Source organism: Rhinoraja longicauda, chromosome 12 (genome assembly GCF_053455715.1).
Source record: "Rhinoraja longicauda isolate Sanriku21f chromosome 12, sRhiLon1.1, whole genome shotgun sequence".
Classification (NCBI taxonomy): Eukaryota; Metazoa; Chordata; class Chondrichthyes; order Rajiformes; family Arhynchobatidae; genus Rhinoraja; species Rhinoraja longicauda.
The window spans coordinates 33,798,053-33,824,883 of record NC_135964.1 but is presented as its reverse complement, the minus strand read 5'-3'; the positions used below and the strand labels follow the sequence as shown (position 1 = coordinate 33,824,883).

The following is a 26,831-nucleotide window of genomic DNA, read 5'->3' as shown; positions in this document are numbered from 1 at the left end:
AATGCTGACCAGGGAACTGAATGAGATGTTGAATAACTTTTTTTAAATCCTGGGTTCAGGCAGCATCTCTGGAGAAAAAGAATAGGTGACGTTTTGGGACGGACCCCTTCTTCAGATTTTAGATGGGGAAGGAGTGTTCTGATTGGAAACATCATCTATTCTTTTTCTCCAGAGATGCTGCCTGACCTGCCGAGTTACTCCTGCATTTTGTGTCTATCTTTGGTATTAACCAGCATCTGCAATTCCTTTCTACACAGAGAAATGGCAGTCGTTTAATCTGGGCAGTGTGAGATGTTGCATTCTAGGAGATCAAATGTAAGGGGAAAGTAAACAGTTAAAGACCTTCAACATCATTAACGTCCAGAAGAATCGTGGAGTCCAGGTCCATTGGTTCCAGAAAGTAGTCATGCAAGAAGATAAAGTGGTATAGAAGGCATATGGTATGCCTTTCATCGGTGGGGACATTAAGTTTAAGGTCAGTAAGTCATGTTGCAGCTTTATAAAACTTCGGTTAGGTTGCATTTGGAATATTACATGCAGTTTGATCGCCTCATTTTAGGAAGGATATGGAGATTTTGGAGAGAGTGCAAACACAGTTTACCAGGATAGACACAAAAAGCTGGAGTAACTCAGTGGGACAGGAAGCATCTCTGGAGAGAAGGAATAGGCGACGTTTCGGGTCGAGAACCTTCTTCAGACTACAGATTTTATCAGGATGCTGCCTGGATAAAAGTGGTATTAGCTATAAGCAGAGTTTGGACAAATTTGGATTGTTTTCTCTGGAGTGTCCGAGGCTGCGGGGTACCCAATCTATATACTAAAACTCTCATTTGTTTGTTTATTTGTTCCTGAACTACAGCCAAAATGGTACACGATAGCGCAAAAATTTTGGGCCCTCTTTACTCACCGTCTAATGTGCTAATGGAAGAAGTTTCATTGAAATCGGTTATATTTTAAAAGTTATTCACATTTTAAAGTTTAAATCTATCCAGACCTCGCAACATTTGATTTAGCAAATTCATAATTTTGATGTCCAAAATTCTGAATTTTACATCAAAATACATAATATTTTGATATTTAATAATTCATAATGCAACTTTTCAGCAAAAAAAGTATGCACACCAAATGCGCGTACACGTTGCGGTACATTCATGTGTGAAAAATGACTATTATTTCCAACAGTCTAGTTCTTGGACTACATGTACAATGTCAGGCCTACCATGAGCATATTCTGCTATTTATAGTAAGGTTATTGAACAGAAATACTTTTTACAACACAAAGAAAAAATTGTTTTGTTTTGTTTTATCTATTTTACTTTTTCCTTACACATCCCAATATTCTGTTGTATTGAATAAAAGAACAATGGTCATAAAATGTATGACCAAGTTATGAAGAAAGAGTTTCATTTAAAACTGCACATACCTAATTTCATTGAAGACATACTTGCTCCAGTGGTCTTCAACAGCAAATCACAATGGTCCATGTCCCCCCCCACCCCCCCCCACCCCCACTAACCTCCCCCCCACCCCCACTCCCCTTCCCCACCCCCTCCCCCCCACTCCCTCTCTACCCCCACTCCCCTCCCCCACCTTCCCCCCACCTCCTCTCCCACTCCCGCTCACCCCCTCTCCCCTCCCCCCCACCCCCACTCTCCTCCCATCCCCACTCCCTTCCCCATCCCCTCTCCCCCCTCCCCCCACACCCCTCCCCTCCTCTGCCCCCCTCCCCCGCATCCCAACCCTTCCCCCCATCCCCTTTCAACATCAACTGGCCTCTCACGCTACGCGGTGAGGCCAGGCCAGCGGTGAGGCCAGGCCAGGGGCGAGGCGAGGCCAGCAGCCAGGCCAGGCCAGGCCAGCAGCGATCAGTGACGCCAGCGGCCAGGCAAGGCGAGGCTAGCGGCGAGCAGCGAGGCGGGGCGAGACGAGGGGCAGGGCGAGCGGCGAGGCATGTGTTTTGCAGAAAAATGTGAGGCGAAATCGGAATGGCGGAAATGAAATAAGAAAGCGGAAACTTTCCGCCAAATTCGGAAGGGTTAGAAACATAGAAAATAGGTGCAGGAGGAGGCCATTCATTGTGATTATGGCTGATCATCCACAATCAGTAACCTGTGCCCAACTTCTCCCCATATCGCTTGATTCCACTAGCCCCCAGAACTTTATCTAACTCTCTTAAATCCATCCAGTGATTTGGCCTCCACTGCCCTCTGTGGCAGAGAATTCCACAAATTCACAACTCTCTGGGTGAAAAGGTTTTTTCTCGCCTCATTTTTAAATAGCCTCTCCTTTATCCTAAGACTGTGGCCCCTGGATCTGGACTCCCCCAACATTGGGAACATTTTTCCTGCATCTAGCTTGTCCAGTCCTTTTATAATTTTATATATCTCTTCTAAGATCCCCTCTCATCCTTCTAAACTCCAGTAAATACAAGCTTCGTCTTTTCAATCTTTCTTCATATGACAGTCCCGCCATCCCAGGGATCAATCTCATGAACCTATGCTGCACTACCTCAATTACAAGGATGTCCTTCCTCAAATTAGGAGACCAAAACTGTACACAATACCCCAGATGTGGTCTTACCAGGGTCCTATACAACTGCAGAAGAACCTTTACTCCTGTACTGAAATCCTCTCGTTATGAAGGTTGGGAGGTCTGTCTATCTCCAAGCAAGGGAGGGGGTAGGGAGGGAGGGAGGGAGGGGGAGGATAAGGAGGGTTGAGGGGGGTGGAGTGGGGGGGAGGGGAAGGCGAGGGGAGGTGGAGGGGTGTGGGGAGGGAAGGAGGGAGGGAGAGGAGGGTGGAGGGGGGGAGGAGAGAGGGAGGGGGGAGGTGTGGAGGTGGGAGGGGAGAGGAGGGAGAGGGGGAGGGAGTGGGGGAAGGCGGGAGGGGGGAGGCGGAGAGTGGAGGGGTAGGGGGGAGGAGAGGGTACTGCACCAATGCAGGAGAGGTTTGGGTCCAACGGGTCCACTTGGTCTAGTATTTATAAAAATTATAAGAGGCATTAACAGGGTAGACTATCAAAACCTTTTTTCCAGCATGGAAATGTCAAATACTAGGGGGCATAGCTCCAAGGTCAGAGGGAGAAACGTTAAAGGAGACGTACGGGACATTTTTTAATGCAGAGTTATTGGTGTGAATTTTGTGTTTCTCCTGTCACCTGCATACGGTTTCACGTAGGGTCCACTTGCCCTCTTAACTATGGAATGGAAACAAAGAACATCTTGTAGAGCTGTTGTGCGTTTCTCAAAAACCTTTAACAATGCACACTGGGAAAAACTGAGAGAAAACAAAATGTTTCAAATATTCGCAGCACCCAGAACATTCTTATATTCCCACAACACAAGGGTTGCATATGGATTTCACTTCTGAAACAATCCACCATTGATCAACGTTTTAAGCTCCAGGTCCTTGCCATCGGAAAACAATTCCTCCATTTACCTAACAAATGGATGCAAATCCTACGCCCAGTTCACCATTAATCATGTTCAACCTCCTGTTTCCTGTCATTACGAGACAATTCCTCCATTTCCCGAACAAATGGGTGCAATAATGGACACCTCTATTTCCTGTTCATATGGAATTTACACCTGATAAATCTATTTATCTATCGCCTCTCCTAATATCCTCTTCACTGTGTTGGCATCTTTCCCTTAGGGCTTTCCTAGTACTATTACAGCCCCAACCCAGTCACCATCCACTAGATTAGATTCACTGGATTACAGCCCCCCCCCCTCTCCCCAGTCACCATCCACTGGATTACAGCCCACCCCCCCCTCTCTCCCCAGTCACCATCCACTGGATTACAGCCCACCCCAAGTCACCATCCACTGGATTACAGCCCACCCCCAGTCACCATACACTGGATTACAGCCCCCCCCCCCCCATCCAATGGTTTACAGCCCCACCCGTCATCATCCATAGTATTTCACACCTCACAATCCTACAGAAACTATCCACAGAATTACAGCCCCATCCATTCACCACCCACCCATAGGATTACAGCCTCATTCCAATCACCAACAAAGCATTACAGCCCATACCTAACCACAGGATTATAGCCCCACCCCAATCACTAACCACAGAATTACAACCCCATACCTAAAATAACCAAGGAATGGCATTCTACCACGTAAAAACTTCCTCCCCCACAACCATGCAATATAATTTCAAAACAAAACTGAAGCCTGCCCTCCCCAGACATCCTGATGTGCAGGTCCCATGCAGTAAGCATGCCAGACAGGTGGGAGTTCAGGTGTAGCTTGGGCTCTGGCTTGCTCTGACCCAGTGCCCACAGGCCAAGAATACGTTTGAAATCTGCAATGTGTCTTTACACACAGAGCTCTGCCTTCCTCCAGCTGTGACCTCCTCAATGTGCCATCCTTCCTTTGGCCCACCATTGCCTTCCGTCGTCTAGCCCTGAAACTTCAGAATCCCTTCAACAAATCTTCCCTCCTTCATCTCTCCCTCTTGTGGACCGAGATGAGAGCCTGGATTTTGTGCCAACAGCTCATTCTACACACCTAACATCTTGAAACATGCCTGAAATTCCTCAGCTCATGTCACCTGGAAGAGAATTATTGTTCCATGACTAATTACAATCATAACCTTATAGACTAGTCAGCACACCAAAGTTATTGCCTGTCAGTTGCATCAACAGAATTTTTGTCTATTTTACAAATTAGCTTCTGATCATGCAAATATGTACTTGCTCTCAGTTTTGTAACCTGCGTACTGAGATGGAATTCAAATGACCCCCTGCACATTGCACAAAAAGTAGCCAGATTACAGCACCTAGCTACTGTAATGTGTGTCCCTAGTGTTCATATGACCACTTATTCATGGGCTTGTGTGCTAAAGAAGGAGCACTGGAGCAATTAAGTTGAAGGAGTTCATTCCCCTTGACTATGCATAATCCAGGGTACATGCCGTCAGTTAGTCCAGGGAGTGATCAAACATGCTGAATAGAAACGCACTGAATGGGGCACTTTGGTAGAAAAGACCTGAATTCATTGAGCAACATCTACAACCTCAGGATATCAAAACACCTTCCCATCCTGATTTTGAAGAGTCACCACGATTATTAATGAAGGAAGTGCAGTCAGCAATTTTGGCCAGACTATCTCCCCCGCTTAACGATGTGATTAAGACAAGATAAATGGGTTAAAGAGAGCAAGTGTTAACCAGAGTACTAAACATCATTTGAGGAGCAAGTGTTAGCCAAGACTAATCAAGAATCTATCAATCACCACCTTAAAAATATCCATTGACTTGGCCTCCACAATGGTCTGTGGCAATGAATTCCACATGTTCACCACCCTCCGACTAAAGAAATCCCTTCTCACCTCCTTTCTAAAGGTATGTCCTTTTATTCTGAGGCCATGGCCTCATCCTAGACTGTCCCACTAGTGGAAACATTCTCTCTGCAGTCACTCTATCCAGGCCTTTCACTATTCGTTACGTTTCAATGAGGTCCCCGCTCATCCTTCTAAACACCTTATTATAAATACAAGAGGGTAAAAACTTTGCAAAACATGCATTAACCGAGCTTTTTTCTCATGTGATATCCAGGTTGCTCTCATTGAAACTCAGGATCACAAACATATCTTCTTTAAAAGCTGTGTATATCTCAAACTGGTATAAGCATCAGACCTCAGTGATTCTCCAGGCGCAGCGGTAGAGTTGCTGCCTTACAGCGAATGCAGCGCCGGGGGACCCGGGTTCGATCCCGACTACGGGTGCTGTCTGTACGGAGTTTGTACGTTCTCCCTGTGACCTGCGTGGGTTTTCTCCGCGATCTTCAGTTTCCTCCCACACGCCAAAGACGTACAGGTTTGTAGGTTAATTGGCTTGGTAAATGTAAAATTTGTCCCTAGTGGGTGTAGGATAATGTTGATGTGCGGGGGTCGTTGGTCGGCGCGGACTTGGTGGGCCGAAAGGCCTGTTTCTGGGCTGTATCTCTAAACTAAACTAAAAAAGCCTCCGCATTTGAAAAGCAATGGAAATTATAAACCACTTATGCTTTCAGCACATTCTTCAGTTGAAAACTCTTCCAACCATGAGGAAGGAGTGGAAGATCTAAATTCAGCCTTGTAATTATTTAATATATTTGTGGTGCTAGGAATGATTTGAATACTAAGGACTCAGTTCAATTATTGCAGGTACATCACCCTGTTTAAAATTAGGGTGGATCTATGAAGTGAGTGTTAATACTATACTATACAGTCACAACTACTATCAAAACTTTCACCCTCAGAAGTCTCAAAGTAATCCTGTAGCACATGAGATGACAGCTTGGATAATGCTCGTTTCGAGGTCATTCAAAGTAATCTCTTAAAGGGAGCACAGAAGGAAAATGCTGATAACAGAAATGTGGGAACTATTCATTCGACGGTGCACACCCATATACAGAGAAGCAAAGTTAACATTGTTTATTTCCCTTTGAAAGGGGCGCCGATCTCTGGCCGTGGAGAGTAGGGAATGTTTGTAAATGCAGTAAACCTCGTTATAATGGACCATGGGGGAGGGGCGGAATGATGTCCGTTATCGCTGATTGTCTGCTATAACCGAGTAATGCATTATCATTGTGTGGAATTGAAACAAAGAACTGCAGATGATGGTTAATATACAAAAGGACACAAAGTGCTGGAGTAACTCAATGGATTACGCAGCATCGCTGAATAACATGAATAGGGACGTCGGGACCCTTCTTCTGGCTGGTTCAGTCTGCTGAGTTACTCCACAGCACATTGTGTCGTTTGACTTTAAAACTAGGCGCCGTTGCCGCTGCTCTGTTGTAGCTCCCGGCCAGCAGTACTTCCAACAGGATGCGCTGGGTCACTGTGGCGCTCCCTCCCCTCTCACCTGCTGCCACTTCCAATGTGGAGTATGTGTGAATACCTTTCTATGTCTGTCGGTGTCACGGGACTTTTCTCTCAACCAATCAATGGTGTGAAAGTCCTCATACATGCCGACCTCTGGGATTGATTCATCCAAGAAGTCCATTAAATTCCCAGAGCCATTGATCTCGCCTCCTGTTGCCATACCCAATCCTGTCAAAAGAAAAGCAAACATTCAAATAGATAAGAATATATTTCAAAAATGTACTTAGTCATAATTTAGTTTCAGCAGATAACATTGTTAATATAGAGCTAAAGAATATAATGTTACAATTCTGCAGATAGCTTTAACAGTAAATTTTGTACAAAGTGTAACAACTTTCTTTGATAACAGTCCTGCAAAGTACTTTGGAATAATGTACTAGGTTAAAGGCACAATATAAGTGCCAAATATTGTTGGTGTATATTTTGTACTGAGACCTGTGATTAGTTATTCTCTGGACATTATGTACACTCCAATCATATAACCCGTGGGTGTTAAAACTCAATGCTATGAACAGCACAGCAATGTAGTCCATGGACTGTACGCTCTATGCTCTGTAAACAGTTCTGCTTTTATTTACCTGTACAAGCCCTTCCCAACGTACAAACTACTGATTTACGTACAGCCTCCACATACAGGCAAGCGATTGGAAGTGGGGGTGGGGGTGGGGTGGATTCACCGGATGGTGTGGGACTGCAGGCATTTTCTGTCGGGTGGGAACTCGGTTTGTGGCCACATTTCCAATTTGCAAACTGTCCGGGTTGCACACTCTGATTACAGACCGCGATTTTACACTCTAAATGGTGCTGTGATTAGACATTTTATGGGAAATCATTACTTTACACAAAACAACCCACGTTACAGAAGGGGGGTTGCGCCCCTAGAAAATTGTCCGTATCGCGATTTGGAAAATTTCGTGAAAGTAACTTTTATTCCATTTATCACATTTTGGGCGGTAATTTGTGAATTCTGTCACTTTAACATCCGCAAGGCGGGGGTCGCCTGCACTCTGGAGTATTTCTGCAAGTGCTGACTCCTTCAGTTGGGAAGGAATGTGGAATAACCTCATATGCAAACACCACAGGGATTCTTCTCCAAGTTACGTTTGCTCCACGGGTCCACAGCAGAACCGAATGCAGCGGCGAACAGTGTCAACCAAGGCTGCATTAAAGCACCAACACCTTCCTCTGTCTTCCTCATTGCAATGTTTGAACCTCACCTTCCTGCAGGAGTGCAAACCTCCGTCCACAGCGCCGCTCCTCCACAACAATGATCACCGAAACCCCTTGGTAGTCAAGCTGCAGTGCTCAGACGATATTTGGGTTTGTGCAGATTGTACATACATAAAGGACCGTGCAATCTACCTATGCACTGTTGCACCACAGTGACCCATGCAGCATATGCTCACAGAAGCAGCGAGCTGATCTAATTTTAATCACATTAAATGGCCAAGGCAGCAAAGGATTTGCTTTCCCTTTAAAATGTTACCCTGGAGTCCGTTCCGTCCACCGGCGAGCCCTCTGCTCAGCAATGCACGTCCAACTTGCAGTAAAGTTACAAAGGGTCGTGACCACAGTTCAGGCTCCCAAGCAAGAGCCACATCTGACATCTAAAGGTCAGCGACGGTATTGCAACAGAATGCATAGTGGACAGTGTTAACATAGCACATTCTGTACACACACAGTAACCGATAGCAGTACAGAGTATACGGTATTCTTTATAGACTACATTGCAACAGCAGCAGTGACGATTTATTCCGTACTCGGTATTGTAACAGTGTGCACTGTCAACAATGATCTGCTTAAAATGCAAACGGTACAATGACGGCATTCTCTGCGGGCAGAAATGAATAGTGTAGAAAGTGCACTTTGTGTACAGTACAGTAACTGTCCACTCCAGCCACCATTGGAACAGTGTGTACTGAAGACAAAACTATAGAATAGACTAGCAGCGGTCACTGATACCTGGCAGGAAGCAAGTTATCCTTATCTGAAGGGTCTCGACCCGAAACGTCCCATTCCTTCTATCCAGAGATGCTGCCTGTCCCGCTGAGTTACTCCAGCATTTTGTGTCTATCATCCTTGTGATCTCCTGGTTCGATTTAGTCATCCTCCTGACATGATGCTTGGAACTCTCCTCCTGGAAACAGCCGCAACCCAGGCAGTGGTGGATTATGATATTGCCTGGGTTGGGGCTGTTTCCAGGAGGAGAATGTACCCTGGGTGGTGTATCCAGAAAGCGAGTTCCAAGCATCTTGTCGGAAGGAGGAGAATGTTGCTGGGGTGAGCTTCCCCTCCTCTTTCCCTGCCAATAATGCGTCTTTACAGATTTGGGCAGCCAGGGCACCAGGTGGATCAGTCCATCCCCCTCTTGGGAACCCAGATTCTCCTTTGACCTTGTCCATTGCATCCGGGGTTGGGAAATATATGCTGGTGGCCAGAGCGAATGGACTCCGGAGGTTCAAAAGACATTCACTTAACCCCACTGGGGAGGTCCTGAGATGCCTTTGCAGCCCACCCCTTCAAGACAGGAGGTCCTCCAATTGTAGGGAAAAAAAGCAATTGCAGATGCTGGTTCACAACACAAAGACACAAAGTGCTGGAGTAATTCAGCAGGTCAGGCAGCATCCCTGAAGAACATGGATAAGTGACGTTTCGGGTCGGGACGTTTCTTCAGACTCAATTGACCCACTGAGTTACTCCAGCACTGTGCGTTTTTGTACCTCCTGGTGGCCTTTGCAGATGAAGGTGCAGCCACCACCTTGGTCTTTGGTATTTATTCACAAAATGCTGGAGTAACTCAGCAGGTCAGGCAGCATCTCAGGGCATTCCTTCTCTCCTGAGATGCTGCCTGACCTGCTGAGTTACTCCAGCATTTTGTGAATAAATACCTTCGATTTGTACCAGCATCTGCAGTTATTTTCTTACACTACCTTGGTCTTTGGGGTGGTTGTTGCTGACCGTTCACTCAGGGCAGATGCATTGACAGGCTGCAGCACACTGTTGGAAGTGTCAGGCTGCAATAGCAGAGAAATGTGTAGGAAGGATAGACACAAAAAGCTGGAGTAACTCAGCGGGACAGGCAGCAACACTGGAGAGAAGGAATGGGTGATGTTTTGACTTGAGGCCTTCTTCAGACTGGTTAGGGATAAGGGAAACAAAAGAACCGTCCAATTTCCCTCTACTAACACTCTATTCTGCCTACTCCTCACCCTTAATAACTTCTCCTTCGACTCCTCCCACTTCCTCCAAGTCCAAGGCGTAGCTATGGGCACCCGCATGGGCCCCAGCTATGCCTGCTTCTTTGTAGGGTACGTTGAACAATCCCTGTTCCAGCCGTACACTGGCCCTATCCCTGAACTCTATCTCTGTTACATTGACAACTGCATTGGTGCTACCCCCTGCACCCATGCAGAACTCATGGACTTCATCAACTTCACCACCAATTTCCATCCTGCACTCAAATTTAATTGGACCACCTCCGACACCTCCCTCCCCTTTCTTGATCTCACAGTCTCCATCACAGGAAATAGACTATTGACTGACGTCTATTACAAACCCACTGACTCCCACAACTATCCCGACTACACTTCTTCCCACCCTGCTTCCTGCAAAGACTCTATACCCTATTCCCAATTCCTCTGTTTAAGCCGCATCTGCGCCCAAGATGAGGTGTTCCATACCAGGACATCCGAGATGTCCTCATTCTTTACAGAACAGGGGTTCCCATGTAGATGAGGATATACCCCCCATCTCCTATCATAGATGAGGCCCTCACTCGTGTCTCCTCAGTACCCCGCAGCTCTGCCCTCGCTTCCCCTCCCCCTAGTCGCAACAGAGACAGAGTCCCCCAAGTCCTTACCTTACACGCATCAGTCGTCGCATACAACACATAATCCTTTGAAATTTCCGCCACCTCCAATGGGATCCCACCACTAGCCACATTTTCCCATCTCCACCCCTTTCCGCATTCCACAGCAACCATTCCTTCTGCATTTCCCTGATCATCCCTTCCCACCCAAAACACCCCCTCCACAGGTACCTTCCCCTGCAACCGCAGAAGATGCAACACCCGTCCCTACAGCTCCTCCCTCGACTCTGTCTAGGGACCCCGACAGTCCTTTCAGGTTAGGCAGAGGTTCACTTGCACCTCCACCAACCTCACCTACTGTATCCGTTGTTCAAGATGTGGACTCATATACATGGGCGAGACTAAACATAGACTGGGCAAACGTAGACTGGGTGACCACCTGAACCTACCCGATCTCCCGATTGCCAAACACTTTCATTCTCCTTCCCATTCCCACATAGACCTTTCTGTCCTAGGTCTCCTCCATTGTCAGAGTGAGACTAAATGCAAATTGGAGGAACAGCATCTCATATTTCCCTTGGGCAGCCTCCAGCCCAGTGGTATGAATATTGATTTCTCTAACTTCAGGGTAGCCCTGGCATTCCCTCTCTCTCTATCCCTCCCCCACCCAAGTTGCACTAGCTTCACATTTTCACCTAACAAACAGCTAACAATGGCCTGCTTCCTTTGTCATCGTTACTTTTTTGCATATCTTTCGTTCATTGTTCTTTATCTCTCTACATCATTGCCTATATCTCTCGTTTCCCTTTTCCCTATCCAGTCTGAAGAAGGGTCTCGACCTGAAACGACACCCATTCCTTCTCTCCAGAGATGCTGCCTGTCCCGCTGAGTTACTGCAGCTTTTTGTGTCTACAATAGCAGAGAGATGTTTAGGTCCGTTACTTGGGCTGTCAATGTTGTTACAGGTTTGAGATTTGCTGTGAGCGTTGGAGTGATTATTTCAGACTGGTTAATAGCTCTTCCCAAAAGGAGGGAAAGAATTAGATGAATTTGGGACAACCCCATTAGGCATTTGTGTGCTAGTATTACTGATAATATTGTTGTTAAGACTGACATATTCTAAGAAAATTGCCACATTCATCTGATGGGTATTCACTCTGGCCATAGCAATAATGCCACCTGGCTCACTCTTGCCAAGTGTGTCCATGCATGACACTGGGCCACTTCCAATCTCTCAGAGCCCATTTCATGCTTACTTATTTTGAGATAAATTCCCTCCTTTGTATTCCCTGCTTCCCTTCACGAATTGACAAGTGGAGCCAGTGGTCGATAACACCAGCGGAATATGCACGTCACAACAATATTAACAGTAATACCATCATACAAATACTTAATGGGGTTGTCCTTAATTCCTCTAATTTTCCCCCTCCTTTTGTGAAGAGCTATTAACCAGTCTGAAATAATCACTCTGATCCTCACCAAAGCTTAAACCTGTAACAACATTGACAGCCCAAGTAACAGACCTGAACACCTCTCTGCTCTTGTAGCCGTACACTTGTCTAACCAGTCTGAGATAAGTGGGTAGTCCCTCTCTTTGAAGGAGTGAGTTGTGTCAGAAGAATGTTCCGATGCTGTAATCAGGTGTTAAAGATGTAATAATCCCAACCACCGCCTGTAAATAGAAAGAGCTGACTATCTAACCACAGGCACCTCCCTGTCTGTCTCTGCACCTTTCCCAGCCCAGCAACAGGTTCCAGCGCCTTGTGTGTCTCTGACTTATTTTGCTCTACCAATAGCTGCCATACCTTTGGCTGTATCTGTTCATGAGTTCCAAAATTCATCCTCTGCATCTCTCTACCTCTCTTCTTCTCTGTGTTCCTTTAAGGATCCCTTCATATGCTAAGAATGAATTCCTGATCTCTTGCACTTTTTTTTTAAAGCTGCAGTTTCTCTGCAGCTGTAACACTATTTGCTGCACTATTTATTTTCTTTGCACTACCTTTTGTACTTGAGTATTGTATGATTTGCCCAGATAATATACAAAACAAGATTTAGTTTAGTTTAGAGATACAGCACAGAAACAGGTTCTTTGACCAACTGAGTCCATGCTGACCATCCATCCAGGGTACTTAGGGGTATGGCAAGTGCCCTGGGCGCCACTTGAAGGGGGGCACCACAGATCAGCTTCTATTAAAGTCAGACAAGCCATCCTCGGATAGTGAAAAAAAGAATGGGACTGTAGGCATTCTCATCCCAAACACCCGCACCATGAGGCCAGTATCGCTGCTTCGCCAAACGCTGGTCCTTGGTTAGCTAGGACATTTGAGCAGGTCGGCGGTCACCCTCGCCAGTTATTACATGCAAAATGTATTTAGTTTATGGGGGTTGACGTGAGTAGATGTAACGGGCCTCCAGGTCGAAGGCGTGTGCAATTGAAACATAAAGGCAGAATGGGGCGGCGGGTGGAGACCATCTCCATGCAGGCGTTGCCTCGCCTCGCCTCGTCCACCCGCTGATGGCCGGCACAGTCCGGGAAACGCGCGCCCAGAGATCCCTTGATTGTAAAAATAATCCCTTGGCTCGGCTAAAATATACATAAAGCAGGCAGGCAAGGTCGGAGGCGGCTGTCTGCTGCCACGGCCGCAGGCAATGAGTGTTTAACCCCGACCCTGGAATGATTCCGTCGGGAAAGATGTCCCTTGGAGACTGAAGGTCCGGCGCTCGCTGCTTCACGCACTGGCCGGCCCGGCCCAGCCCGCTCTTGTCTCACACCTGCCTCTTTGGTGTTTCTCTCCGTCCACCTTTGGTGTGGCTAAGGTCAATGGTTCACAAACTTGCAATTCTATGTTATCCCACTTTCCCATCCACGTCTTACACACTAGAGGCAATTTACAGAGCCAATTAACCTACAAACACACAAATCTTTGGATGTGGGAGGAGACCGGAGGACCCAGAGGAAGCCCATGTGTTCACAGGGAGAAGTTGCAAAGGTCAGGATGGAAGCCGGGTCTGCGGTACTGAGACAATAACAAGCGGATACCGACCTCTCAATGTCTCAGTCTGACCTTGTATCCTAGTGTCTCCACTTGTCAAATCATGAAGGGAAGCAGGGAACACAAAGGGGGGTCGTATCTCCTCCTTCCCCTCGCTCATTCAGATTGAGCGGCTGTGGCAGACACTTGGAAATGTGACTACATCAGATGGTCTGCAATACAAGCTGTCAGAGAAGGGTGGTGGTCTCAGCTTCATGCTTGCAGTTCAGTGTGGGGCAGGCATATACATACACGAGGGGGGGGGGGGCAGCACGGTGGTGTAGCGGTAAAACTACTGCAGTTTGTACGTTCGCCGTGTGTCCTGCGTGGGTTTTCTCCGAGATCTTCAGTTTTCTACCACACTCCAAAAACATACAAGTTTGTAGTTTAATTGGTTTGGTATAAATGTTAAAAAAATGTCCCTAGTGAGTAGGATAGTTAGAAATGCAGTGCAGAAATAGGCCCTTTGCCTATGAGTGTTAATAGACAATAGGTGCAGGAGGAGGCCATTCGGCCCTTTGAGCCAGCACCGCCACTCAATGTGATCATGGCTGATCATTCTCAATCATGTGTGGGGATCACTGGTCAGTGCTGACTCGGTGGGCCGAAGGGCCTGTTACCGTGCTGTATCTCTAAACTAAACTAAACATACTTAGATCACTAATTCTTCCCTACTTCATAAGAATCTGCCTGGCTGCAATGTTGTCATGGATCAGCCATAATACCTGCAGGAAGAGACATTTCAAATGTTGCCATGCAACAGCACTCACAGCCAATGGCTCCGAGCCTCAAACATCTTTTGTTAATGCAAGTTTCTAAACAGTAATCAATATATCAAAACAAAACAAACTGCACAAGCTAGAAATCTGAAATAAAGGCTCCGAATGCTGGAAATACTCAGTGGTTCGGGCAGCATCTGCAGAGAGAGAGAGAGAGAGAGAGAGGGCATTCGGAGTTGCACACCCTTTGTCAGAACTGGGAAAATGTAGATGTTTTCTTGGTCTCTCAGTCTCCACTCTATTACTGTAATGTTCTCTGTTCTCCTCACCTCCTTTGCAATTTAAGGCATATTCGATTTCTAAAATTTACTAGATTTGTTTCTCCCGCTTCACTCACTGAATAATTTAAGCATTTATTATTTTTATTTTTTAATAAAACTAATCAAAGACATTACTCTAATTTCTATAATACTCTTGTAGGTAACATTTGTCACCAAATGATTAAAATAAACAGTGCAATAGGTGGTGCCGCTGCCCCATGGATCCAGCAAGCAGGGGTAATGTGTGTGTGTGTGTGTGTGTGTGTGTGTGTGTGGCATCAGGTGTGTGCGTGTGTGTATGTGTGTGTGTGTGTGTGTGTGTGTGTGTGTGTGTGTGTGTGTGTGTGTGTGTGTGTGTGTGTGTGTGTGGCATCAGGTGTGTGTGTGTGTGTGCCATTTTAACATTCTTTCCTTCAGCGCTTGTGCTTTCCTCTGGGTGCTCCTGTTTCCTGTCAGGTCCTAAAGATGTGCTAGTTAGGTTAATTGCAAAAAGAATCAAAGAGGCGTTGACAGGCTTATGTGAGAGAGAAGAAATTACAGGCATACAGGGAAATCGGATTAATGGTATTGCTCCCCATAGGAGCTGGCATGGACCCAATGGGCCAAATATCCTTCCTCGGTGTTCTTATAAGATAGGAAAATATCCAAGATATTAAAATCTGTTGACCAGTAGATCGTCTGGGAGTACAGGAAACTGGCAGCAAGCATCAGAAAAGGACTGAGATATTCATCACTCAAGCCTGACTCGATACAATTCCTTGTAACAAAACATTCATTGTGCTCGATAGTCAGCAACTATTCCAATGTCATTATGATCAAACAATCTATATTGATTTAGGCATAAATTTTACCCGAGCTGTAATTCAAGCACTGTGGCTACTTGCAATCAATTCACTACTTGCAACTGCAAAGATAATTTATTTTCGTAGCCCCACTCAAGAGTTTTAAAGCTGCCATTCTTTGTTCAGGCTTCCTGGGGTGATGGCTTCTCCTGAGCGAGGATGTCTGACAGAGCCATTGTGCTCTGGTAGGGTGTGTGGCTTCGGCTGAGAAATCTACTCCATACCAGCAAACTGGCCCAAGTGGCTTCATGCAAACCACCCAACCGGATGCTTAATGAAGCAGGTGGAGTGTTTACTTCTCATTCTACCCACTATGGGGCATCTGGATAAAAAGGCCTTATGCATTAGGCATGCACCTCAAGGCACTCTGCCACTAGTTTTTATGAAGTGTTGTGATGCAGGAAATACAGCAACTAATTTCCTCACAGCAAGGCCCCACATAGAGCAAGTTGTTAACAACCAGATACTGTGTAATAACTGTTATGTGAGGGATTGGTTAGGAGTATACTCCAGGCTTCTTCGAACAGTGCCACAGCACCTTTCAGCTCCATGTGCGTACATTAACACATTTCGGAGCTAGTTTCACAGTGCAGCTCATTTGCTTTCAATGTTGTGCCCTGGCCTTGTGACATATATTCCTTGGCTGCATATACCAGGCCTGCTTCTCTCAAATGAAGCTGTTCACAGGAGAAAGACGGTGGTTTAACCTTTGAATTTTATTGCAGTTTAACACATGTGGTAAATGTGGTTGAGAGAATAGTCTGGATATATATGTTCTATGTGTTGCATAGGAACATCCCAAAGCACTCTGCAACAGTTAAGACATTTTTGAAGTGCTCACTGCTGTAATGTAGCAAACATGTTGACTGATTTTCATGTGTCAAGGTCACAAAGAAAATGTCATTCGTAAGAATGGAATAGTGTTACAGCTACAATGCACTTTAAGAGGTTAAAGATGCTATGTAAGTTTAAATTATTGTCAAAGTCCGTATTGCCATGACAAAAATATGGTATCAACTTCACCCATGACTGCACAAAGACTGTGCTCAAATAGATTATCCAGGGAAGCTGGCATTCAGAACACAGTCTATAGTCTTTGTAGAAACTGCTTCGCTGCTTTTGACAACTTGGTGGAGAAGCTGAGGAGGTGGTTGAAATGACATGCTATTTTCTTCTCCCCATCCCAATAACCTGGGAGGTTTCCTCAGAAATATCGCCTGAAATGTTCGAGAAGCCTGGGATCAAAGGGTGGTGTGCGCTGCCACATAAGCTGCCATGTGCTCAAAAGAGGAACTATACAAGAAGTCTTGGCCTGGTTCCTTAAGCTGAGCCTGGAGGACAATCTGCATTGGCAGTGTATCCATCTTCCACCTTTGTGGGCTGCATAGCTCAGTCACTCTACTACAGCAACGAGGTCCATCAATATGATGCAAATCACCTCACATTATTACCAGAGGTCAAGTCATGATCAGAGAAGACCACAGTGGAAGCTTTTCGTTTTGTGAAGCAGGAATACTGCTAATCTTATGAAGTATGAGCTATCTGTTACTTAAGAGGTCAACTCCTTGCTGTGAGACTGGCAAGACTATCGCCATCACCTATTCAAGAAAGCGGCTCATTACTGCCTCCTTGAGGGCCAGTTAAGACAAGCAATAGATGCAGGCCTTCCCAATGACACCCACATCATGAATGAACATGAAAGATGTCTAGGTGGCTTGGCACACAAAGCAATATTTTTCCAGAATGTTATTCTCAACTCAGGACTCCCAGAGTGCTTTACAATCAATGAAATACTTCTTGTTATCAATATAGCAGACAACTTGTGAATAGTAATGTGCCACTGATAGTTGCAGTGAATGCAGTCTGTGCAAACTGTAAAGCATGCTGGTGCAGGGTGTTAATTCAAGAATTTTGACAATGTTGAGTTTCTTCTACAGTTTTTGTTTCAGATTCCAACATTTGCAGTCTCTTGTTTCTCTGTAAAACATGCTGCCATTTTGTTGCTGTCCACCTTCAGTGACTGAGCTCACCTCCATCGCATCTTGCAGTTTGCAAATTCCCATTCTACTTCTATGTACGATGTCACCAGTTGCAGCAGCACTTATTGTCCACTCTGAATATTCTTGAACTGTGGACACAATTAAAAATCAATCATGTTGGTCTGGAGTCATATCGCAGGTCGCATTGGGTGTATCCTTCCTTGAAGGACATTAGTGAACCAAAGGGTTTGTACAAAATTGAACATAAATTGGAAAAAGCCTGCAGACCCTGGCAATCTAAAATAAAACCAGAGAGACTGGCAAATTATTGCCAACACCAATTCAAGAAAGCAATCTTGAAAGAGTTAAGAAAGTTGAGGGAAAATGAAGGCGAGTGATAAATCCAGGCGTTTCAGGTCTGAGACCCTTCATCAAAACTGAATTGTTAACTCCGTTTCTCTCTCCACAGATGCTGCCTGACCTGCTGAGTATTTCTAGCATTTCCTGATTTAAATAACAATTAGTTCCACCATTACTGATCCTCATATTTTATCCCAGATTGGATTAATTTTTTTATTTTTTTTAACTTCAATAGTGTGATTTCAACTCATGTCTCTGTATGATCACCCTAATCTTGGGACTTGCAGTGAACAGTATAATGGAAATATGCAAGAACTATGGGTCATGAATTGGTTCTGTCACAAACCAAGTATCAAACATGACACAAAATATGCTCCACACTATAGCCTAATTCCTTTAAAATCTCTAATAAAACTAGAGGGCAGAAAAGAAAATAAAGTACCGATTAAACAGCAAAGAAGCAGAAATGTCCAACGCAAGACCACAAATGGAAACCACAAATAAACAGAGACATTAAAACGCAACAATTCCCACAACTTTGCGTTTAACAGCATTGCCTTTCATAGAGCATCCCTAAATTCATTCATTTCTGTTCTTATTTTTAACCCCTGCAAATAATTATAGAGCACAAGAATATCTTAATACCATTTCAAAGTCATCGCAAGTAATTGCAATTGAACTTGTGTAGATTTTGCATAAAACCAAGCAAAAGTAGCATAAAATCTTATGGAGATGCTGGAAAAATTCAGGGACTTCCACGGACTGAAAAAATTCCACGGACTGTCTCCGTGGAAAGAGAACCAGGTCAATGAATTTTTCAGGTCAATGATCTTTCATCAGAATTGGAAAACATTAAAGATACAACAGATATAGGCAGCAGAGTCGTGCAGCTAGTAGAGCGTGACCCACAGTTTCAGCAATTTGGGTATAATCCTGACATCCAATTTGGGTACAATCCTGACTGCCTGTTTAGAGTTTGTGCATTCTCCCTGTGGTTTTACCCCACATCCCTGGGATGTGCAGTTTGGTAGATTAATTGGATACTGTAAATTGCTCCTGGTGTGTAGTAGGTGAGTGGTAGAATGAAGAGGGGGGGAGGGGGGGGGGGGGGAGAAGGGGGGATTATTGGGAATGTAGATAGTAAAACGAGATCAGTGCAGGCATTATAGTCAGCATTAGACTGGGTGGGCTGAAGGGCCTGTTTCTATGCTGCAGGACTGTCATTATGTGAGAAATGTAAGGGGTGATGGGATGGAAGACAAGGCGATAGTCAGGGTAACATCCTGATCGTGGGAACAGATGTGTCTGAGAGCAGACATGTGGGAAATGGAGCAGACACGGAGGAGGCCCCTGTTGCAGTGGAGGAAAATCCCTGTCTGTGAATAAAGAGAGACAGTAGTAACCTTCCTGATGATGGATCTGGACCTGAAGATGTAACTGTTTTTCCCTCCACAGATGCTGCTTGACCTGCTGATTTATTTTCCAGCACTTTGTTTTCATTTCTTAATTCCATCTTCTGCAGATTTTCAATTTTCAGCCATGACCCCACCTTCCATCTTTAGCCAAGAGATAGGGTCATTAACTAATATTACATTTATTTTCTAATATTACATTTTATTTGAGGTCCCTCCACATGTAGCCAGACCTGGAAAACATTCATGCAGAGTCTGAAAGGTGGCAAGTAACATTCATGCCACTAAAATACCAGGCTATGCCGATCTCAATCAAGAGAGATTCTAGCCACATAATCTCTAGCATTACCATTGCCAAGCACCAAGCTATTGACACCTTGGGGAAGAGGGTCAGTATTCACTGGAAACTAGCCAGCCACATAAATACCTAGCCTATGAGAACAGGTCAGAGGATATCCCATGGCGAGTCAGAGGCTCTCCCATCAGATGTTCTCAATCTGAAGTCTTTCTGCCATCCACAAAGTGCACCAGTTGTGCAATGGAATACTCAGTGGAAATTCTTGCCTGCACAAGTCCAACCCCAACTTCATCCGGGAACAACATCCTTTAGAACTATGTCTACTTGAATAGTACCCTATCTATCAGCCTAAACATTTCTTTCTCCACCACTGGTGCAATCGGGCAGGGTCTACAAATGTAATTACTCCCCAATGCAGCAGGCCCCAAAACTGTTGACCTCTACCGCCAAGGGGGCCGAGGACAGCGGGTACATGGGAACACCACAACCTGCAGTACCTCTCCATTCCTCACACCACCCTGGAAAAAATATATCACCATTTCGTCATGTTGCTGAGTCTAAATCTTGAAACTACTGAACCAGAAGGACTGCGGAGATTCAAGATGGTTCACCATCAATCTGTTGGGATAATTAGAGATGGGAACAAACTATACTTGAGTCCTCAAAAACTAATAGGAAAAATAGAAAAGCAAGATTTTTTTTCCCTTTTTCCATACAGCTTGTTCCATACACCCACCACCCTTTGTGTGAAAAAGTTACCCCTCGGATTCCTATTAAATCATTTCCCCTTCACCTTGAACCTATGTCCTCTGGTCCTTGATTCCCCTACTCTGGGCAAAAGACTCTGTGCATCTACCCGATCTATTCCTCTCATGATTTTGTATACCTCTATAAGATCTCCCCTCATCCTCCTGCGCTCCATGGAATAGAGACCCAGCCTACTCAACCTCTCCCTATAGTTCACACCCTCTAGTCCTGGTAACATCCATCTAAATTTTTTTTGAACCCTTTCAAGTTTGACAATATCTTCCCTATAACATGGTGCCCAGAACTGAACACAATATTCTAAATGCGGTCTCACCAACGACATATACAACTGCAACATGACCTCCCAACTTTTATACTCAATACTCTGACTGATGAAGGCCAAAGTGCCTTTTTGACCACCTCATCTACCTGCGACTCGACCTTCAAGGAACCATGCACCTGCACTCCTAGATCTCTCTGCTCTACAACACTACCAAGAGACCTACCATTACTGTGTAGGTCCTGCCCTTGTTTGACATCTCAAAATGCAACACCTCACACTTTTCTGTATTAAATTCCATCAACCATTCCTCTGCCCACCTGGCCAATCGATCCAGATCCTCCTGCAATCTTTCACAACCATCTTCACTATCTGCAAAACCACTAACTTTTGCATCATCAGCAAACTTGCTAATCTTGCTCTGTATGTTCTCATCCAAATCATTGATATAGATGACAAACAGTAACGGGCCCAACACCGAACCCTGAGGCACACCACTAGTCACAGGCTTCCAAGTCCGAGAAGCAACCTTCCACTATCACCCTCTGCTTCCTTCCATGGAGCCAATTTGCTGTCCGTTCAGCTATCTCTCCTTGGATCCCATGTGATCTAACCTTCCAGAGCAGCCTACCATGCGGAACCTTGTCGAACGCCTTACTGAAGTCCATGTACACAACATGTACACAACATCTACAGTTCTGCCCTCATCAACCTTTTTGGTCACATCTTCAAAAAAATCAATCAGATTTGTGAGACCCGACCTCCCACATACAAAACCATGCTGACTATCCCTAATCAGCCCCTGCCCATCCAAATGCCTGTACTGTATAACCTATCCCTCTGAATACTGTCCAGTAACTTACCAACTACAGATGTTCAGCTCACCGGCCTATAGTTCCCAGCATTTTCCCTGCAACCCTTCTTGAAAAGAGGCAGAATATTTGCCACCCTCCAGTCTTCCTGCACCTCTCAAGGACGACTTGTAAATTTGAACCAGGTAAATTTGAACCCGCAATTTTCACTCTAGTTTCTCGCAATGTCCACGGATATATCTGATCAGGCCCTGGAGATTTGTCTACCTTCAAACACAACAGTACCTTCAGTACTTCTTTGACAGTAACCCTGACTGCTCTCAAGATCCTTCCAGTGACTGCTCCAATTTCTTCCGTCCTACTGTCTTTCTCCTCGGTAAATACATAGGAAAAATACTCATTTAGTACCTTGCCCATCTCCTGTGGCTCCACAGGTTCCACTCTCCTGAAAGATCCCACTCTCTCTTTAGTTACCCTATTCCCACTTATGTATTTATAAAATCTTTTGGGATTGTCCTTAATGCTACCCACCAGAACTATCTCCTGGCCCCTTTTTACCCTTCTGATTTCCTTTTTTAGTTTATTCCTTAGTTCCCCAAACTCCTCCAGGGATGAACTTTGATCCCAGCTGCCTATACCTGTCCCATGCATCCTTCTTGTTTTTGATTAATGTTTCAATTTCCCTCATCAGTCAAGTTTCCTTACGTTTGTTTGCCTGATTTGCCCATCACTCTAACGGGGAAGTATACATCCTGAGCTTTCTTCAGTACACTTTTTTAAATATCCCACTTGGCTGATGTTCCTTTCCCCTCAAATAACCTGTTTCAGTCAACCTGAGCGAAACCTTCTCTCATACCCTCAAAGTTGGCCTTCCCCTAGTTGAGCATTTTAATACGTGGACCCTCTCCGTCCCTATCCATAACTATCTTAAACCTAATCAAACTGTGGTCACTGGTTCCAAAAGGCTCCTCCACAAACACTTCATAAACTTGTCCTTCCCAATTTCCCAATACTAGATCCAGCGTTGCCCTCTCACATGTGGGGGCCTCCACATACTGCTTCATTCTCCTGAACACTTTTGAGGAATTGCAACCCATCTAAACCCTTCATACTAAATTTCCCAGTCTATATTGGGAAAGTTAAAATCCCCTACTACAACAACCCTATTTGACCTGCAGTTTTCTGCAAACTCCCGGCACATTTGTCCTTCTAATTCCCATTGACAATTCAGGGGTCTGTATTAAACCCCCAACATGGTGATCATCCCTTTCTTGTTCCGCAGCTCCACCCATATCGCCTCTCTAGACGAACCGTCCGTAATGTCACCTCTGAACACAGCCGTGACATCCTCATTAACCAACAATGCAACCCCCTCTCCTCTTTTTCCCTCACCCCTGTCTCTCCTGAGGCTCCTGTACCCCGGAACATTGAACTGCTAGTCCTCTGCCCGTCCCTTAACCAGGTTTCAGTCATGGCTGATCTTTCTCTCCCTCCTAACTCCATTCTCCTGCCTTCTCCCCATAACCTCTGACACCCTTCTTAAATGACTAGTCAATTTCTCCTTAAAGTTCCTTCCAAACAACAAACAAGTTTCTCAGAAGGATGAACCTTCAGATGCATGTCTTTAGACCTGATGCTTTGCTCCACACACTTACAATATTATCTCTTTCCTGCCATTTATGACTTGCATTCATCTGTTACCTCACCTCCTGGATCTTGCCTTCTCAGGCTCAATTCTCACAATTCAAGCTATTACTTATGGTGGGGTTGGTGAAGCACTGTCGACCTTTGTCCCCGCTACATTCACCTTCAATTCTTTGGTGATTTGCTTTGCTAATCCATAGCACTTTACCGATTGGATGGCCTTAACTACTCCCTTCCAACTAAGTGGAAGTAGAAAGCAACCACCATCGGAGGTTCAAGGACCATCATGGTTGCTCACTTTCCAGCCATTTTCAGAGCAGTATCAAGCAAGTAGGTTGATCACTGCTGGCTTGGCTCTAGATATCCTACGCAGAGCTCAAACATGCAGAAGAGATTAAACGCCGAACCTTCCTTCCTCGCTCCATTTAAAAACATTTTAATGTAAACATGTTCCATTCAAAGCATGGAAGCAGGATTTAGTACATCTCTCCTGTTTCGTACAACATTCAAAGCATTGAGTTCATGTTCATGGCCCAGTGCAAGCCCATTGAGCCAGTCTAACCCAATCGTTCTCGCACACCGCTCATTCTCCCCCAATTCTTCTACCACTCACCTCGACACCAGAGGCAATTTACAGCAGCCAATCAAGCCACCAGCCAGCACATCCTTGGGATGTGGAAGCAAACCAATGCACCCATGGAAAACACACACATCCACAGGGAGAAGGTGCAAACTCTACACAGATAACACCCACGATCAGGTTCTTGGCGTTGCCAGGCAGCAGCACCTACTGCACCACACTCCCAACAGACACTTCCACTTGTGACATTCAGTCATCCCCTTCCCCTATTACAGACTCTCTCTTTATTCTCTCCACCACCCCTCCCTCTTCTTGAAGCTCGTTCATTTTCAAACTTCCACCATTCCTGCTGAAGTCATCCACCTGAAACACTAACTCAGTCCCTCTCTCCGCAGATGTTGCCTGACCTGCCCTGTTCTCCAGTAATTCCTAATGTTTATATCATATATATTAGCTGGGATTTCCTTCCTCCCCCCTCCTCCCCTCCGCACACACACATGAAACTGATCTTCCCCAGTGAGCTCCTTTCCACTGCATCAATGAACAGCTTTGCTGAATATCTTGTTTTGATTTCTCTCTCCTTGTGCAGTGACAACTCATTATGAGTCAGAAAATAATAACTAGTCAGGACCCTTACATTAACTGTTGAGGAATCATATGTTAACTAGTCAGAAATCTTATATGCACTAGTCACAAGCTTAAACGGAGGTACGAGGGGTGGAGGGGGAGGGGGGGGGGAATAGGAATCACACAATACCCTTGAGAACCTGCAGTCTCCTGCTGTCTTTCCTCTCCAGTAACCCTTCACTGCAATCAGCCATCTGCTGCCACACAGTGCTGCCTCTCGCAGAGGACTTCACTGTGGTGCATTATAACTGCTTGCTCTTAGCTAAATCTCCTTACATATGCAAATCGCTGGTGTTCCAGCTCCATTTCATTCCATCACCACTCAATAGACTAGTGAGTGGTATCGCTTAAGCAGTCTCTATCAGCATTCATTATCTGTTCAACTGGCGGCTGTGGCATAGAACCGTCCCGGCCTGTGCCACACATCTCTTCCTACCTGTCCTCTTGCACAATCTACTGCAGACTGACAGCCTCTGCTGCCATCCTTTCCAGGGGACAGCTGAGAAAAGCAGTGATGTCACCAACAGGAAAGAGTAATGGTCACATGACTAGGTGCAAGGATGTCAGATCCAGGAATAGGACTGTATATTTTATTCAAGGGATTCTGTCAGACTGCCACACTACAACTCCCATTCTAAACTAAAGGCTGAGAAAAAAATTAATTGTGTAAAGCAAAGATTTAGATTACTTTAAAAAAAAACTTGGGAAGCATCTCTTTCCAGCCATCAGCCTGTGCTAAAATCAAATTAGTTGATAATTAAAATCAAATTACTCTGAAGAAGGGTCTCAACCCGAAACGTCACCCATTCCTTCTCTCCAGAGATGCTGCCTGTCCTGCTGTTATTCCAGCATTTTGTGTCTATCTTAGTTAATAATTAATTAGGATAGATAAATGTCCATGTCATAATTATACATCATGGAAACAGGCTTTTCGGTCCAACTCATTCATACAGACTAGAATGTTTAACTGAGTTAGTCCCACTTGCCTGTGCCTGGCCCTTTTCCCTCCAAATCTTTTGTCTCCATGTACCTGCCTAAATATCTTTTAAATACTGTTATTGTACTGGCTTCTACTACTTCGTCTGGCAATGATGTTCCATGTATGCACCACCCTCGTGTGAAAAAGTTGCCTCTCAGCTGCCCTTTAAATCTTTCCCCTCCCACCTTAAACCCATGCCCTCTGGTTCTGGATCCTCCAACCTTGGGGAAAACTGTGGCTATCCACCTTCTATATGCCACTAACGATTTTATATACCTCCTTAAGGTCGCCCCTCAACTTCCTACCTTCCAGGGGGGGGGGGGGGACTGTATATCCAGCCTCTCCTTGTAGCTCCAGCCTTGCAGAAGGATAATAGCCAAAAACAAGTTTTTTTTATTAATTCTGTACCATGAAACAAAGAGGATGTGTGTTTTTTTTTAAAATTCAAGAACTTCACCCAACCACAGATTACCCAGACTAAAGAAGTGTTGAAGATTGAATAAAATTGTCACTACATGATCAGGTCAGGTTAGCTAGCCAGAACATGGATCACAATTTTGTGGCTTGTGTTGTATCAATGAACCCATGTGCAATGCCAACTGGAGTCCAGCACCCTTGCCAGGGTCAGCCATGTTGGCACGGTCAAAGGGAAGGTAACAGACAAAAAGACAATCCTGCTCTAAAACCACAAGAGCAAAGTCGGTGGATGAAAAGGACCTTCTTCTTAATAGCTGCCACGCTGGAAGTAGGCAGCCAATGCAGCATGATTCTTGCCATCAGATTTAGATTTGTTTTAGCTTTGCCAAGGATCACATGGTTACCAGTATGCAAAGGTTTCCCCATCCTGAAAGAGGTTGCTTGCAACTTCATGTGTCCTACACCCAATCAGACTCCACTGTGCGACTGTCTAATCAAACACAAATTCATTCTATTCTCACGTTCTAGACATCTGCTACTTATAACATCATTGCTTGATTCAGTAGTCCAGGCTGGTTCAAGAGGAAATTGCAGGTCAATCAATTGATGTGCGTTTTAAAGGCAGAAAAGGATGGGAAGTTTCCTTCCCAGAACAAAATGAGTGAATTAGTTGCTATTTTCTGGCAACCCGACAGCATTGTGGTCATTTACTGTTACCAGGTTCTGATTTCCGATTTTGTTTTAAAAAAGCTAAATTTAAATTCAATGGTCCTGGTGGGATTTGAACTCCCGTTCATCAAAATTAATAGTTTGGAATAGGGTGACTGGACTTTTTCACAGTATTGTCTGGCTTTGCCGCATGTTATTTGTCCTGACTGCTGACCCCTGCTAACTGGTCACATGGGGACCAGAGAATAGTTAGCAGTACAGTAAACTGTCGTTATAATGAACCATTGGGGGGGGGGGGGGGGGGGGGGAATCATGTCCATTATTCACAACTGTCCATAATAATCAAGTAAAGGATTATCGTTGTACAAGTAGTAGAAACAAATAACTGCAGATGCTAGTTAATATACAAAAAGACACAAAGGACTG

General features: G+C 45.0%; 1 protein-coding gene across 4 annotated transcripts in view; it reads right to left on the bottom strand.

Moving 5' to 3' along the window:
* Positions 1-24,857, bottom strand: part of LOC144598891 (H(+)/Cl(-) exchange transporter 4) — a 66,667-nt gene extending 41,810 nt beyond the window's left edge. For 2 of the 4 annotated variants that reach the window (XM_078409454.1, XM_078409457.1), the window contains exons 1-2: positions 24,777-24,857; positions 6,897-7,048 (exon numbers count right to left, since the gene is read on the bottom strand). In XM_078409454.1, coding sequence (XP_078265580.1) covers positions 6,897-7,040 — 144 coding nt within the window. In that variant the 5' untranslated portion in view covers positions 7,041-7,048; positions 24,777-24,857. Of the gene's footprint in view, positions 1-6,896; positions 7,049-8,097; positions 8,201-24,616; positions 24,734-24,776 lie in introns of those variants that run through there. The other 2 variants (XM_078409455.1, XM_078409456.1) reach the window with 2 other exon arrangements.
* Between the last annotated feature and the right edge of the window lie 1,974 nt (positions 24,858-26,831).